We start from the raw sequence: 16,952 nt of genomic DNA on the forward strand, positions 1-16,952 counted from the left end.
TCTCTCTGGGAATGGCTTTGATCACAGAAATAAACTCTCTCTGGGAATGGCTTTGATCACAGAAATAAAGTCTCTCGGAATGGCTTTGATCACAGAAATAAACTCTCTCAGGGAATGGCTTTGATCACAGAAATAAACTCTCTCTGGGAATGGCTTTTATCACAGAAATAAACTCTCTCTGGGAATGGCTTTGATCACAGAAATAAACTCTCTCTGGGAATGGCTTTGACCTCCGGCGCCGACAGAGATGGCCGCCTCGCTTCGCGTTCCTAGGAAACTATGCAGTTTTTTGTTTTTTTTACGTGTTATTTCTTACATTAGTACCCCAGGTCATCTTAGGTTTCATTACATACAGTCGAGAAGAACTACTGAATATAAGATCAGCGTCAACTCACCATCAGTACGACCAAGAATATGACTTTCACGGAGCGGACCCTGTGTTCTGCCTTTCAACCAGGACAACGGAATGGATCCCATTCGGCGACCCAAAAAAACGACTCCGTAAAAGAGGGAAACGAGGCGGTCTTCTGGTCAGACTCCGGAGACGGGCACATCGTGCACCACTCCCCAGCATTCTTCTCGCCAATGTCCAGTCTCTTGACAACAAGGTTGATGAAATCCGAGCAAGGGTAGCATTCCAGAGGGACATCAGAGACTGTAACGTTCCTTGCTTCACGGAAACATGGCTCACTGGAGAGACGCTATCGGAGGCGATGCAGCCAGCGGGTTTCTCCACGCATCGCGCCGACAGAAACAAACAACTTTCTGGTAAGAAGAGGGGCGGGGGCGTATGCCTTATGGCTAACGAGACGTGGTGTGATGACAGAAACATACAGGAACTCAAATCCTTCTGTTCACCTGATTTAGAATTCCTCACAATCAAATGTAGACCGCATTATCTACCAAGAGAATTCTCTTCGATTATAATCACAGCCGTAAATATTCCCCCCCAAGCAGACACATCGATGACTGAACAAACTTTATTTGACTCTTTGCAAACTGGAATCCATTTATCCGGAGGCTGCATTCATTGTAGCTGGGGATTTTAACAAGGCTAATCTGAAAACAAGACTCCCTAAATTGTATCAGCATATCGACTGCGCAACCAGGGCGGGAAAAACCTTGGATCATTGTTACTCTAACTTCCGTGACGCATATAAGGCCCTGCCCCGCCCTCCTTTCGGAAAAGCTGACCACGACTCCATTTTGTTGATCCCTGCCTACAAACAGAAGCTAAAACAAGAAGCTCCCACGCTGAGGTCTGTCCAACGCTGGTCCGACCAAGCTGATTCCACACTCCAAGACTGCTTCCGTCACGTAGACTGGGATATGTTTCGTATTGCGTCAGACAGCAACATTGACGAATACGCTGATTCGGTGTGCGAGTTCATTAGAACGTGCATTGAAGATGTCGTTCCCATAGCAACGATTAAAACATTCCCTAACCAGAAACCGTGGATTGATGGCAGCATTTGCGTGAAACTGAAAGCGCGAACCACTGCTTTTAATCAGGGCAAGGTGACTGGTAACATGACTGAATACAAACAAGTTATTCCCTCCGCAAGGCTATCAAACAAGCTAAGCGTCAGTATAGAGACAAAGTAGAATCTCAATTCAACGGCTCAGACACAAGAGGTATGTGGCAGGGTCTACAGTCAATTACGGACTACAAGAAGAAAACCAGCCCAGTCACGGACCAGGATGTCTTGCTCCCAGGCAGACTAAATAACTTTTTTGCCCGCTTTGAGGACAATACAGTGCCACTGACACGGCCTGCAACGAAAACATGCGGCCTCTCCTTCACTGCAGCCGAGGTGAGTAAAACATTTAAACGTGTTAACCCTCGCAAGGCTGCAGGCCCAGACGGCATCCCCAGCCGCGCCCTCAGAGCATGCGCAGACCAGCTGGCTGGTGTGTTTACGGACATATTCAATCAATCCCTATACCAGTCTGCTGTTCCCACATGCTTCAAGAGGGCCACCATTGTTCCTGTTCCCAAGAAAGCTAAGGTAACTGAGCTAAACGACTACCGCCCCGTAGCACTCACTTCCGTCATCATGAAGTGCTTTGAGAGACTAGTCAAGGACCATATCACCTCCACCCTACCTGACACCCTAGACCCACTCCAATTTGCTTACCGCCCAAATAGGTCCACAGACGATGCAATCTCAACCACACTGCACACTGCCCTAACCCATCTGGACAAGAGGAATACCTATGTGAGAATGCTGTTCATCGACTACAGCTCGGCATTTAACACCATAGTGCCCTCCAAGCTCGTCATCAAGCTCGAGACCCTGGGTCTCGACCCCGCCCTGTGCAACTGGGTACTGGACTTCCTGACGGGCCGCCCCCAGGTGGTGAGGGTAGGCAACAACATCTCCACCCCGCTGATCCTCAACACTGGGGTCCCACAAGGGTGCGTTCTGAGCCCTCTCCTGTACTCCCTGTTCACCCACGACTGCGTGGCCACGCACGCCTCCAACTCAATCATCAAGTTTGCGGACGACACAACAGTGGTAGGCTTGATTACCAACAACGACGAGACGACCTACAGGGAGGAGGTGAGGGCCCTCGGAGTGTGGTGTCAGGAAAATAACCTCACACTCAACGTCAACAAAACTAAGGAGATAATTGTGGACTTCAGGAAACAGCAGAGGGAACACCCCCCTATCCACATCGATGGAACAGTAGTGGAGAGGGTAGTAAGTTTTAAGTTCCTCGGCATACACATCACAGACAAACTGAATTGGTCCACTCACACAGACAGCATCGTGAAGAAGGCGCAGCAGCGCCTCTTCAACCTCAGGAGGCTGAAGAAATTTGGCTTGTCACCAAAAGCACTCACAAACTTCTACAGATGCACAATCGAGAGCATCCTGGCGGGCTGTATCACCGCCTGGTATGGCAACTGCTCCGCCCACAACCGTAAGGCTCTCCAGAGGGTAGTGAGGTCTGCACAACGCATCACCGGGGGCAAACTACCTGCCCTCCAGGACACCTACACCACCCGATGTTACAGGAAGGCCATAAAGATCATCAAGGACAACAACCACCCGAGCCACTGCCTGTTCACCCCGCTATCATCCAGAAGGCGAGGTCAGTACAGGTGCATCAAAGCTGGGACCGAGAGACTGAAAAACAGCTTCTATCTCAAGGCCATCAGACTGTTAAACAGCAACCACTAACACTGAGTGGCCGCTGCCAACACACTGACTCAACTCCAGCCACTTTAATAATGGGCATTGATGGGAAATTATGTAAAATATATCACTAGCCACTTTAAACAATGCTACCTAATATAATGTTTACATACCCTACATTATTCATCTCATATGAATATGTATATACTGTACTCTATATCATCTACTGCATCCTCATGTAATACATGTATCACTAGCCACTTTAACTATGCCACTTTGTTTATATACTCATCTCATATGTATATACTGTACTCGATACCATCTACTGTATCTTGCCTATGCTGCTCTTTACCATCACTCATTCATATATCTTTATGTACATATTCTTATCCCCTTACACTGTGCATAAGACAGTAGTTTTGGAATTGTTAGTTAGATTACTTGTTGGTTATTACTGCATTGTCGGAACTAGAAGCACAAGCATTTCGCTACACTCGCATTAACATCTGCTAACCATGTGTATGTGACAAATACATTTGATTTGATTTGATTTGATCACAAAAATAAACTCTCTCTGGGAATGGCTTTGATCACAGAAATAAACTCTCTCTGGGAATGGCTTTGATCACAAAGCAGAAGCAGAGCAGAAGTGACAACATTAAGATGGCGTGGAAGAGGATGGCTGACGTTTTACATACTACTAACCAATTGTGCTATTTTGTTAGTTTGTTTGCGTTATTTGTAACTTTTTTATTTTTTTATTTCACCTTTATTTAACCAGGTAAGCAAGTTGAGAACAAGTTCTCAATTACAATTGCGACCTGGCCAAGATAAAGCCAAGCAGTTCGACACATACAACAACACAGAGTTACACATGGAGTAAAACATACAGTCAATAATACAGTAGAAAAATAAGTCTATATACAATGTGAGCAAGTGAGGTGAGATAAGGGAGGTAAAGGCAAAAAAAGGCCATGGTGGCGAAGTAAATACAATATAGCAAGTAAAACACTGGAATGGTTGATTTGCAGTGGAAGAATGTGCAAAGTAGAGATAGACATAATGGGGTGCAAAGGAGCAAAATAAATAAATAAATAAAGTTATTTTGTACGTAACGTTGCTGCTACCATCTCTTTTGACCGAAAATAACTTCTGGACATCAGAACAGCGATTACTCACCATGAATGGGAAGAACCTTTTTCCTTTAACAAGTCCGATGAGAAGGATATACTGCTCTCCCGGGAACAGGCCCAAATCCCCATAATTTGCTTGAAGAAAAGACGGAGGAAAAGAGGATGCAGATCGGACTACCTTCTGAGAATCCGTAGGCAAGCGAGTAAACTCCCAGTGCCATCCATTCTACTTGCTAATATGCAATCATTGGAAAATAAAATTGATGACCTACAATTACGATTATCCTACCAACGGGACATGAAGAACTGTAATATCTTATGTTTCACGAGTCGTGGCTGAGCGACGACATGGATAATATAGAGCTGGTGGGATTTTCCATGCTCCGGCAGAACAGAGAAGCTACGTCTGGTAAGACGAGGGGTGGGAGTGTGTGTCTTTTTGTCAATAACAGCTGGTGCGCGTTGTCTAATATTAAAGAAGTCTCAAGGTATTGCTCGCCTGAGGTAGAGTACCTTATGATAAGCTGTAGACCACACTTTCTACCAAGAGAGTTCTCATCTATATTATTCGTCTATTTCCCACCACAGACCGAATCTGGCAGTAAGACCGCACTCAACCAACTCTATAAGGCCATAAGCAAACAAGAAAATGCTCACCCAGAAGCGGTTCTCCTAGTGGCCGGGGACTTTAATGCAGGCAAACAAATCAGTTTTACCAAATGTTTACCAGCATGTCACATGTGCAACCAGAGGAAAAACAACTCTAGACCACATTTACTCCACACACAGAGATGCATACAAAGCGCTTCCGCACCCTCCATTTGGCAAATCTGACCATAATTATATCCTCATGATTCCTGCTTTCAAGCAAAAACTAAAGCAGGAAGTACCAGTTTACGATTAGCCTCGTTATTTTTATGTTAATATGTTACTTTTTACTTTAGTTTATTTGGTAAATATTTTCTTAACTCTTCTTGAACTGCACTGTTGGTTAAGGGCTTGTAAAGTAAGCATTTCACGGTAACGTCTACACTTGTTGTATTCGGCGCATTTGACAAATAAAGTTTGATTTGATTTGATTAAAGCTTGTTGGGGAAACCTAGCCAATTTAGCAGGTAATCTTTCAGGAATATAATTACATTTCAGTAAAAATTGAAGACCTCCCAATTTATTAAACACATTATTTGGAATGAAATACCAGAAAGGTTGTGAGGTGGTGCAAAAGATACTGTACTGATGACGTTTATATTGTGTAAAGTCAAGCATGATAAGACTACCACCGAGCGGTGCGGAGGTGAAGATCTCTAATAGGTGAAGCAATACTATAATTTTTTAAATCAAACGAATAAAGAAATAGTTCTACAAAAATAGCAGTTGAGTTAAATGTTTTATCATACTTGACAGAATTAATTTTCCAGAGGTTATTTCAAATGCAAAAATATGGAAAATAAGGCCTACTGTTAATACATTAATATAAAGATAAAACAAATGAGTGTAAAACAGCAAGTGTACAGTAAAAACACATTTTCAAATAGCTTTTCATCCATTTTGTAAAACCAAAGACAAAATGAGAACCCTTTACACATACATTTTCAACATGTTCATAACAAACACCAATCAATTTACATAAAAAGTACAAATAAGTGCTAGTAACAGAAGTTTTCTGCATTATGTTTCAACAGAAGATTGTGATTCAAAGAAGCCTAAAACTAAATTTAGTCAGTTGTCTGAATGCTATATAAGCTTGGTAAGCTTTGACCCTTTTAAGTTCTCATCTTCTGGAACTTCAAGGTCCACATTTGATGCACTGAAATCGAGACATCTGAGTGTTTGAGATCTATGGTTTGACTCTTCCTTGTGCCGATTTCTCAGGCTCCCAGTTCCGTCTGGTACATCCCCTTTGACATGTTTGGGAAATACTGTACAGCGATGAAATATTATTGATCTTCAGAAATTTGGGGGTTTGAATCACGAGTCAAATTTGTCACAGACTACAATTTTAGACTGTTTTGGACTTTTCTTTTTATCTGCCGGTTTCACCAGTTGGGGCTTTCAGATTGAAACCACTAATCCACACTTTGGGGTGGGAATATAGGGATTGAGGTGTTAATACTGGAAAGACTTGAGTCTATATCTGGTATTCTTGTATAACTACCCAATTTAGAAGTCTTGGATTTGGGAATTTAGAATTTCACTGTGAGGTCGTCAAGGTTAAGGTCTGAACCTCTGATATCCACACCAAACACTTGGTAATCAACTTTTGGCAAGTCAATATCTGCAATGGGATAACTAGCCGTACCTTTGACCTTCCTAGACTTCCCAACAGGCACTTTTATATATACTCCACCTGGCATTCAAAATCTTTTATATGCGCTCTACCTGGGATATCAGATCTGCGTTTACTATGGGATGACACTTTGTATTCTGGGCCTCTGATATCAGCTTTGGGTAAGCTCAGGCTGACATCTGGGTGACTAACTTTCAAGTCTGGTGCTTTTAGATCCACTTTAGCTTTTGGAGGAGAAATGTCATTTGTTTTCATAAAGTCCATAGCTGATACTGCTCTTCAATTGGGACTTCCAAACTGAGGCAATTTTAACAACGGCAGTTTGAATTTTCGAGATTGTATAGCAACGTTACTGTCTGGCAAATTGAGATCAGCTTGGGGGCCTTTGAGGTTACCAGAGGGAACATTTATGTCTAAATCTGGACTACCAATCCCTGTGTTTACTTTCAGGGTTGACAAGCTCAGGTCCGGTCCCTCAATGTCTCCATCTATTCCAGCATCTGGACCTTTCAGACCAGAAAGGCCCGCATTTAGGCATTTGAGGTGAGGAATTTTGAATTTCCAAGACGGTGAGCCAATGTTAATATCTGGAGTGTTTAAATCTATGTTAGGGGCTTTTAAGTCAATTGTAGGTAGGTCCAGATCTGGTGAACCAATCCCACCTTTCATCTTTGACAATTTAACCTAGGTCAGCACTGATATCATGATCTGGTCATTTTGGTGTAGACAACCCAAATGTAGGCATTTTGAATGTAGGAGTGTTGATGTCAAAATCTGGGGCTTTGATGCTACCATTTGGCCTCTCTATGGTTGGAACTCTGAATCTACCCGAGGGCATATCTGGAGCATTGAGGTCTAGTTTGGGCTTTTGAGATGACCCTTAGATATTCTCAAATCCGGGGGACTGATTCCCCCTTTTAGCTTTGGGGCTGAGAGGTCAATATCAGGTAAGTCATAGTCAGATTCATCTACATTTGGCCCAGATAGCCCAAAATCAGGCATCTTCAAATCTGGAATTTTTAGACCTGTTTTGGGACCTTTGAGGTTAGCTGTGGGGGAATTTATATCTATATCTGGGCGGTCTAAGTTTCCAACAATGTCAACATCTGGTCTCTTTAGGTCGCTGAATTTAAGCATTTTATATTTGGGCATTTTGAATTTCCCAGAGGGTTCATTGATGTCAAGATCTGGGGCATTCACATCTAGTTCAGGGGCTTTGAGGTCAGCATCTGGTAAATTCATGTCTGGAACATCAATTCCCCCCTTAATGTTTGAAGCTTTGAGCCTCAAGACTGGGGATTTTGACATTGTACCAGGCAGCAAGAATGTGGGCATTTTCAGGTGACCAGAGGGGCCATCGATGTCCATATCAGGAGCATTCAGATCAACCTTTGGTTTCTTCAATGTAGGTACTTTGACTTTACCTGAGGGCATATTAAAGTTTACATCTGGTGCATTGAGGTCTAGTTTGGGGCCTTTGAGGGCAACATCTGGCAGATCCAAATCTGGGTGACTAATTCCCCCTTTAAACGTGGGGGCTGAAAGATCTAAGTCGGGCCCCTTAAACTTTGGTCCAGATAAACCCAAATCTGGCATCTTGAAAGTTGGCATTTTGAATTTTCCTGATGGACTGTCAATATCAGCATCTGGAATGTTGAGGTCTGCTTTGGGACCCTTGAGTTTGGGAGATGACAAATTCAAGTCTGGTCCCTCTATATCTCCATCTAGATCACTATTTGGCCCTTTCATTCCAAATTTAGGCATTTTCAGATTGGGCATTTTGAATTTCCCTGTGGGTGAATGAATGTCTATATCTGGAGTGTTTACATCTAATTTAGGGGCTTTGAGGTCATTGTCTGGTAGATCCACACCAGGGGCATCAATCCCACCTTTATTCTTTGGCATTTGTAGACTGAACTTTGGTGATTTCGCACCTGCATTTATGTCCACATTTGGTCCTTTTGGCATTGTACTTGAAAGCCCAAATTTGGGCATTTTCAGTTTACCAGATGGAGCATCAACATCAAAATCTTGAGCATTGAGATCTAATTTGGGCCCTTTGAGATTACCCTTAGGTAGTCTCAAATCTGTGGGATTGATGCCCCCTTTTAGCTTTGGGGCTGAGAAGTCAATATCAGGTAAATCATGGTCAGGTTTATCTACATAAGGGCCAGATAGCCTGAAATCAGGCATCTTCAAATCAGGCATTTTTAGACCTGTTTTGGGACCTTTGAGGTTAGCTGTGGGGGAATTGATATCTATATCTGGGCCCTCTAAGTCTCCATCTATGTCAACATCTGGTCCCTTTAGGCCTCTGAATTTAGGCATTTTCAATTTGGGCATTTTCAATTTCCCAGAAGGTGCATTGATGTCAAAATCGGGGGCATTTCCATCTAGTTTAGGGGCTTTGAGGTCAGCATCTGGTAAATTCAAGTCTGGGGAATCAATTCCCCCCTTTATCTTTGGGGCGTTGAGATTAAGTTTTGTGGATTTTGGCATTTTACCAGACAGCCCAAATTTGGGCATTTTCAGTTTACCAGAGGGGCCATCAATGTCCAGATCAGGAGCATTCAGATCAACCTTTGGTTTCTTCAATGTAGGTACTTTGATTTTACCTGAGGGCATATTACAGTTTACATCTGGTGCATTTAGGCCTAGTTTGGGGCCTTTGAGATCTGGCAGATTCAGATCTAGGGGACTGATTCCCCCTTTCAACTTGGGGGCTGAAAGATCCAAGTCAGTCCCCTTAACCTTTGGTCCAGAGGAACCTAAATCTGGCATCTTGAAAGTTGGCATTTTGAGTTTTCCTGATGGACTGCCAATATCAGCATCTGGAATGTTGAGGTCTGCTTTGGGACCCTTGAGTTTGGGAGATGACAAGTTCAGGTCTGGTCCCTCTATATCTCCAACTTTGTCAATGTGTGGCCCCTTCATTCCAAATGTAGACATTTTCAAATTCGGCATTTTGAATTTCCCTGTGGGTGAATCAATGTCAATATCTGGAGTGTTTACATCTAATTTAGAGGCTTTGAGGTCCATGTCTGGTAAATCCATGTCAGGCGCATCAATTCCAGCTTTTATCTTTGGCATATTTAGACTGAACTTTGGTGATTTCGCACCTGCATTTATGTCCAGATTTGGTCCTTTTGGCATAGTGCCTGAGTGTCCAAATTTGGGCATTTTCAGTTTTCCTGAGGGAGCGTCAACATCCAAATCTGGATCATTGAGGTCTAGTTTTAGGCCTTTGATTTTACCTTTAGGTAGTTTCAAATCTGGGTGATTGATGCCTCCCTTTAGCTTTGGGGCTGAGAGATCAATATCAGGTAAGTCATAGTTCGGTTTATCTACATTTGGCCCAGATAGCCTGAAATCAGGCATCTTCAAATCTGGCATTTTTAGACCTGTTTTGGGACCTTTGAGGTTAGCTGTGGGGGAATTGATATCTATATCTGGGCCCTCTAAGTCTCCATCAATGTCAACATCTGGTCTTTTTAGGCCTCTGAATTTAGACATTTTGAATTTAGGCATTTTGAATTTCCCAGAGGATGCATTGATGTCAAAATCGGGGGAATTTCTATCTAGTTTAGGGGCTTTGAGGTCAGCATCTGGTAAATTCAAGTCTGGGGAATCAATTCCCCCCTTTATCTTTGGGGCTTTGAGATTAAGTTTAGTGGATTTTGGCATTTTACCAGACAGACCAAATTTGGGCATTTTCAGTTTACCAGAGGGGCCATCAATGTCCAGATCAGGAGCATTCAGATCAACCTTTGGTTTCTTCAATGTAGGAACTTTGATTTTACCTGAGGGCATATTACAGTTTACATCTGGTGCATTTAGGCCTAGTTTGGGGCCTTTGAGATCTGGCAGATTCGGATCGAGGGGACTGATTCCCCCTTTAAACTTGGGGGCTGAAAGATCCAAGTCAGGCCCCTTAACTTTTGGTCCAGAGGAACCTAAATCTGGCATCTTGAAAGTTGGCATTTTGAATTTTCCTGATGGACTGCCAATATCAGCATCTGGAATGTTGAGGTCTGCTTTGGGACCCTTGAGTTTGGGAGATGACAAGTTCAGGTCTGGTCCCTCTATATCTCCATGTTTGTCAATATGTGGCCCCTTCATTCCAAATGTTGACATTTTCAATTTGGGCATTTTCAATTTCCCTGTGGGTGAATCAATGTCAATATCTGGAGTGTTTACATCTAATTTAGGGGCTTTGAGGTCCATGTCTGGTAAATCCATGTCAGGGGCATCAATCCCAGCGTTAAACTTGGGGGCTGAAAGATCCAAGCCAGACCCCTTAAACTTTGGTCCAGAGGAACCTAAATGTGGCATCTTGAAAGTTGGCATTTTGAATTTTCCTGATGGGCGGCCAATATCAGCATCTGGAATGTTGAGTTCTGCTTTGGGACCCTTGAGTTGAGGAGATGACAAGTTCAGGTCTGGTCCCTCTATATCTCCATGTTTGTCAATATGTGGCCCCTTCATTCCAAATGTTGACATTTTCAATTTGGGCATTTTCAATTTCCCTGTGGGTGAATCAATGTCAATATCTGGAGTGTTTACATCTAATTTAGGGGCTTTGAGGTCCATGTCTGGTAAATCCATGTCAGGGGCATCAATCCCAGCTTTAAACTTGGGGGCTGAAAGATCCAAGCCAGACCCCTTAAACTTTGGTCCAGAGGAACCTAAATGTGGCATCTTGAAAGTTGGCATTTTGAATTTTCCTGATGGGCGGCCAATATCAGCATCTGGAATGTTGAGTTCTGCTTTGGGACCCTTGAGTTGAGGAGATGACAAGTTCAGGTCTGGTCCCTCTATATCTCCATGTTTGTCAATATGTGGCCCCTTCATTCCAAATGTTGACATTTTCAATTTGGGCATTTTCAATTTCCCTGTGGGTGAATCAATGTCAATATCTGGAGTGTTTACATCTAATTTAGGGGCTTTGAGGTCCATGTCTGGTAAATCCATGTCAGGGGCATCAATCCCAGCTTTAAACTTGGGGGCTGAAAGATCAAAGCCAGGCCCCTTAACCTTTGGTCCAGAGGAACCTAAATCTGGCATCTTGAAAGTTGGCATTTTGAATTTTCCTGATGGGCGGCCAATATCAGCATCTGGAATGTTGAGTTCTGCTTTGGGACCCTTGAGTTGAGGAGATGACAAGTTCAGGTCTGGTCCCTCTATATCTCCATGTTTGTCAATATGTGGCCCCTTCATTCCAAATGTTGACATTTTCAATTTGGGCATTTTCAATTTCCCTGTGGGTGAATCAATGTCAATATCTGGAGTGTTTACATCTAATTTAGGGGCTTTGAGGTCCATGTCTGGTAAATCCATGTCAGGGGCATCAATCCCAGCTTTAAACTTGGGGGCTGAAAGATCAAAGCCAGGCCCCTTAACCTTTGGTCCAGAGGAACCTAAATCTGGCATCTTGAAAGTTGGCATTTTGAATTTTCCTGATGGGCGGCCAATATCAGCATCTGGAATGTTGAGTTCTGCTTTGGGACCCTTGAGTTGAGGAGATGACAAGTTCAGGTCTGGTCCCTCTATATCTCCATGTTTGTCAATATGTGGCCCCTTCATTCCAAATGTTGACATTTTCAATTTGGGCATTTTCAATTTCCCTGTGGGTGAATCAATGTCAATATCTGGAGTGTTTACATCTAATTTAGGGGCTTTGAGGTCCATGTCTGGTAAATCCATGTCAGGGGCATCAATCCCAGCTTTAAACTTGGGGGCTGAAAGATCAAAGCCAGGCCCCTTAACCTTTGGTCCAGAGGAACCTAAATCTGGCATCTTGAAAGTTGGCATTTTGAATTTTCCTGATGGGCGGCCAATATCAGCATCTGGAATGTTGAGGTCTGCTTTGGGACCCTTAAGTTGGGGAGATGACAAGTTCAGGTCTGGTCCCTCTATATCTCCATGTTTGTCAATATGTGGCCCCTTCATTCCAAATGTTGACATTTTCAAGTTGGGCATTTTCAATTTCCCTGTGGGTGAATCAATGTCAATATCTGGAGTGTTTACATCTAATTTAGGTGATTTCAGGTCGACTTTGGGTAAGTCCAAGTCAGGTGCATCAAGTCCACCTTTTATCTTGGGAGCTTTGAGATTTAGCTTTGGTGTTTTTACATCATTATCACATTTGGGCATCTTCAGTTTACCAGAGGGGGCATTCACATCAAAATCAGAAGCTTTGAGTTCTGCATGTGGTTTCGTTAGTTTGAATTTACCTGGGGGTATGTCAATATCTGGACTATTGAGGTCAGGCAAACTGATATCTGATACACACATCTCATCCACTGAGAGGTCCAGGTCTGGATTCCTAAATCTTGGTCCAGATATAGCAAAGTCAGCCGTACCAAGACTTGGTGTTTTGATCTTCCCAGATGGGATGCCAATGTCTGAATTTGGCAATTCTAGATCTATTTTGGAACCTTTAAGGTCTACTGAAGGTAAATTGGAGATATTGACATTAGGATCAGCCTCTATAGACCCATTAAATTGAGCTAGGAAGAGATCCCTTGTATTCATGTTGGCATTAGGCAACGAAAGTTCTCCACCAGGAGTATTGAGAGTCACTGTAGAGTCTGTTCCTCTGACATCAGGCTTGGCCCAGAGAGGTCTCGGTACCTGCGCGTTAGGAGAGCATCTTTCCCCAGAAGCTGTAGGTTGTCCAGAGCTGTCCTCCTTCATGAACCTCTTTATTTTGGCATTGAGTCTGTTATAGGAATCCTTCAACATCTGCAAAGAGAAGCAATCCAATAACAATGGATATAATTGATCTAACAACCTTTTGAAAATGGACTTAATTTGTTATTCAGCTAATTCTGTTTAACTTGAAATGTATTCCACAAACCTCCTCTGGTGCTTTGATGCTGTCCAAGGTCCCCATACTCCTGCGCAAATGATTTTTCGTCAGAACTTGAACCTTCTCATCAAATCCATTATCATCCATCAGCTTCAGTATTTTCAACACATCGTCTTTCGACAGTTGGTCAAAGTTGATTGTGGCACCCACAATTTCATCTCCTGAAAAAAACAGTTCAAAGTATAGTGACTGAACATTTCAATGATTCTAAATGTGTCTATGTATTTTATGTCATTTTTTCTTCACTGTTACACTGTGTTTTACTATTCAACAAAATTCAGACAACCCCAAATGTGAAACCTTACATTTTCTCAAAGAAACATAAGTACCTCAACAAAAATGGTATACATTACAAACATTTCTCAAAGTGAAACACAGTTAAAGCATGGTGACTGAATATGTCAATGATTCCAAATGTGTCCTTAAAAACAGCTATGTATTATACTTATGCACAAATGCCTGAGAAAAATTCCAAGAGTGAAATCTCTAGTTTTTTTGTTTTTTTTGGGGAGCTTTGAGACTCAACAACATTTGTATGTATTAAATAAGAGACTCAAAAGTCATACCTTCTTTCAGCCCCTGATTGGCCAAGGAGCCATCGACAACACTGGAAACGACCAATTGTCCTTTCTCTGATTGCTCCAGCATCAGCCCATCAGAGAGCCTCCTCCCGCTGCGGACACCAGGCTAAAAGCAGACATACAAACATAGTTATAAGAAATGTGCAGACAGGCGTGTGGCCTCAGTGTTGGTCATGTTTCAATAACCCGAACATCAAATGCCAACAATGAACAATAAACTTAAAAATACATGTTATTTACAATAACTTTCAAATCTATAATACAATCACCTTTCTAAATAGACGTTTTAAATGGCATACACTTCTAGAAAGTAATGCTGAGGCATAGGTGTTTTTCAAAAAGTACATTTCCTGTTGCTTAGCTTATTGTGCTGGAATATGCTTGTTATTACTATCATCATGGCTGATGGATGAATGATCTCACATACCATGATCCTTTATGAAAAGCTCTTCTGTCTAAATCTGTTGAGGAGGACAGAATCAGTTGAAAAGAAATGCTCAACTTGTTTTCATGCTATAATAATAAAATCATGTAGGCCTAAATACTGCAGCATACTTTCATAGCCTTCAAGAGTATCAAATGTAAAGAAAGAACATAATTAGACAATAATGCCACAGCTCATTTTACCCATTTGAACATAAAACACTAAATCAGCTGATACCATAACTAAAGGGGGGCTATGGGGGATAACTTGTTTACATATGTAAATTGGCAGATGGTTGACACCCAGGTAGCTGCCCATTTGAGGTATTCGAGGTATGGCCTTGGGACATGGAGGGAACAACAGGTTTGTCCAGATATATATATATATATATATATATATATATATATATATAAGTGCACTACAGTCGGGTGTAAACTCAGAAATGACCACACCCATCAGTTTCTATTATGAAAAGCTTGCCGTGGCAGGGGCTCAAATAAAGCGATTTGTAAAACAATCGCTTCTAGTATGTTCTTTCAAGTCCTGTAAGTGATTTGTGTCACATGCTTAGCGAGACTGCTGCTCTAAGAACAATAATTTGTTCCACAATTATCATAATCATCATCATTAACTTCATCATCAAATACTGTACATCCAAAACATGAACATGTACAAATATTAATCACTCAGACTTATTAAACGGCAGGGTAGCCTGGGGCGGGTAGGCTAGTAGCCTAGTGGTTAGAGCGTTGGACTAGTGACCGGAAGTTTGCAAGTTCAAACCCCCGAGCTGACAAGGTACAAATCTGTCGTTCTGCCCCTGAACAGGCAGTTAACCCACTGTTCCTAGGCCGTCATTGAAAATAAGAATTTGTTCTTAACTGACTTGCCTGGTTAAATAAAGGTTAAAACATTTTTTTTAAACTATGTGTTTCAGTATTCCCCTATTGCTTTTAAGTCCGCCATAATGTTTTGAATTAAATAACTTAAATCAGGAGCAGAGATTGAATGTAATTATGCCACACACCCAACAATAACTACAGGTAACTGCCAAAATAATTGAAACACTTGAATAAATAAGGGTATATTGATACAAAGTATGCTTTGTAGGCCATTAGTTTGCCCATTATTTTGGCTACCATGGCTATGCCCCCATTTTGGCTACGCACCCATAAGATGACAATGCCCCCATCCACAAGATGACAATGCCCCCATCCACAGGGCATGAGTGGTCACTGAATGGTTTGATGAGCATGAAAACAATGAAAACCAAATGCCATGAAGGGGCGCCTGAGACAGCATTTTACACCAACTTCAACAAAACCCCAAATTATGGAATTTCCAGTGGAAAACTGGTGTCGCATCCTTCCAACAGAGTTCCAGACACTTGTAGAATCTATGCCAAGGTGCATTGAAGCTGATGTGGCTCATGGTGGCCCAACGCCCTATTAAGACACTTTATGTTGGTGTTTCCTTTATTTTGTCAGTTACCTGTATATTCACTCATAAAGACGAGTGCACTGACAGTAAGCTAAATGCTGCAATCATATTTCATGAAACATGGCACGTTATTAACATTTACTCTGTTCAAATAATTCCTATTGTTTGACATTCATTTACATTGTGCAGAGCTGTAAGAGATTAGAGGCCGACTGAGATTTTCCCCAAGTCAGCCCCCTGCACCTCTCTGATTCAGAGGCGTTAGGTAACAAGCGGAAGACACATTCCAGTTGAATGCATTCAGTTGTACTGACCCTTACAATGACATCATTGTGGACTTTGTAAACACTACAATAGTACCTGGCACCATATAGTCTGGATGGAGTACTTCAGCAAAGGTTTCAAAATGTAAATAGACAACAAATCAAAATCTTACCTTAGTCTCCATTGGGTTGTTTTGACCGTGCAGTTTCTTGTTACTCCGCCACCGAGGAGTTTTACCAGCGATGTGAGAATGTTGTGACAGTGTTAGCAGTCCATGCTGTTCCGTACTCCTGTAGGACTGCCTACCCCTTGCCTCACTCAGCGAAAGCATACCCTCCCCAAAGCAAACAAACTGGTTCCACCTTCGGCATGCCTTCCAGGTGCCTCACTCAGTGAAAACAAACCCTCCCCAAAACAGACAAACTGGTTCCATCTTCAGCATCCCTTCCCAGCCACAAACCGTCACACACATTCTCCAGTCCAGGTAGGCAGGGCGATCACTGAAACCTGGCCTCCCGAGATTGGAACTGTGAGATGGAGAGTGCTCTGTTTTTCTCTGACATACCAAGACAGGTGGAAGATAATATTTGTCTGTTGATATAACAAAAATGCAGGTGTGCCAAAGAGTTGTCCTGTTTCAAGGGAGGGGCTGCTAGGCGTTCATTCATGACTCATGGTAATTATAAGGCACAACAATGAAGGTGTGGCATGATCTAGGGATTACGACTTGAATAGAACTGATTTATGAGACATCACATTCTTACTGTGTAACCATACCTTTAAGGTGGGGCTACTCCTTCCAATTACCA

General features: G+C 42.4%; 1 protein-coding gene across 1 annotated transcript; it reads right to left on the bottom strand.

The window, feature by feature from the left end:
* Nucleotides 1-5,650: 5,650 nt before the first annotated feature.
* On the bottom strand, nt 5,651-16,449 carry si:ch211-69b7.6 (neuroblast differentiation-associated protein AHNAK). Its single transcript, XM_029624640.2, has 5 exons — nt 16,316-16,449; nt 14,443-14,476; nt 14,001-14,121; nt 13,423-13,595; nt 5,651-13,307 (listed from the first exon to the last, which is right to left on the bottom strand). The coding sequence occupies exons 2-5, from the start codon at nt 14,443-14,445 to the stop codon at nt 7,419-7,421; spliced, it is 6,186 nt and encodes a 2,061-aa protein (XP_029480500.2). The 5' UTR covers nt 14,446-14,476; nt 16,316-16,449; the 3' UTR covers nt 5,651-7,418.
* Between the last annotated feature and the right edge of the window lie 503 nt (nt 16,450-16,952).

This window comes from Oncorhynchus nerka, linkage group LG21 (assembly GCF_034236695.1).
Source record: "Oncorhynchus nerka isolate Pitt River linkage group LG21, Oner_Uvic_2.0, whole genome shotgun sequence".
In the NCBI taxonomy this organism is placed as follows: domain Eukaryota; kingdom Metazoa; phylum Chordata; class Actinopteri; order Salmoniformes; family Salmonidae; genus Oncorhynchus; species Oncorhynchus nerka.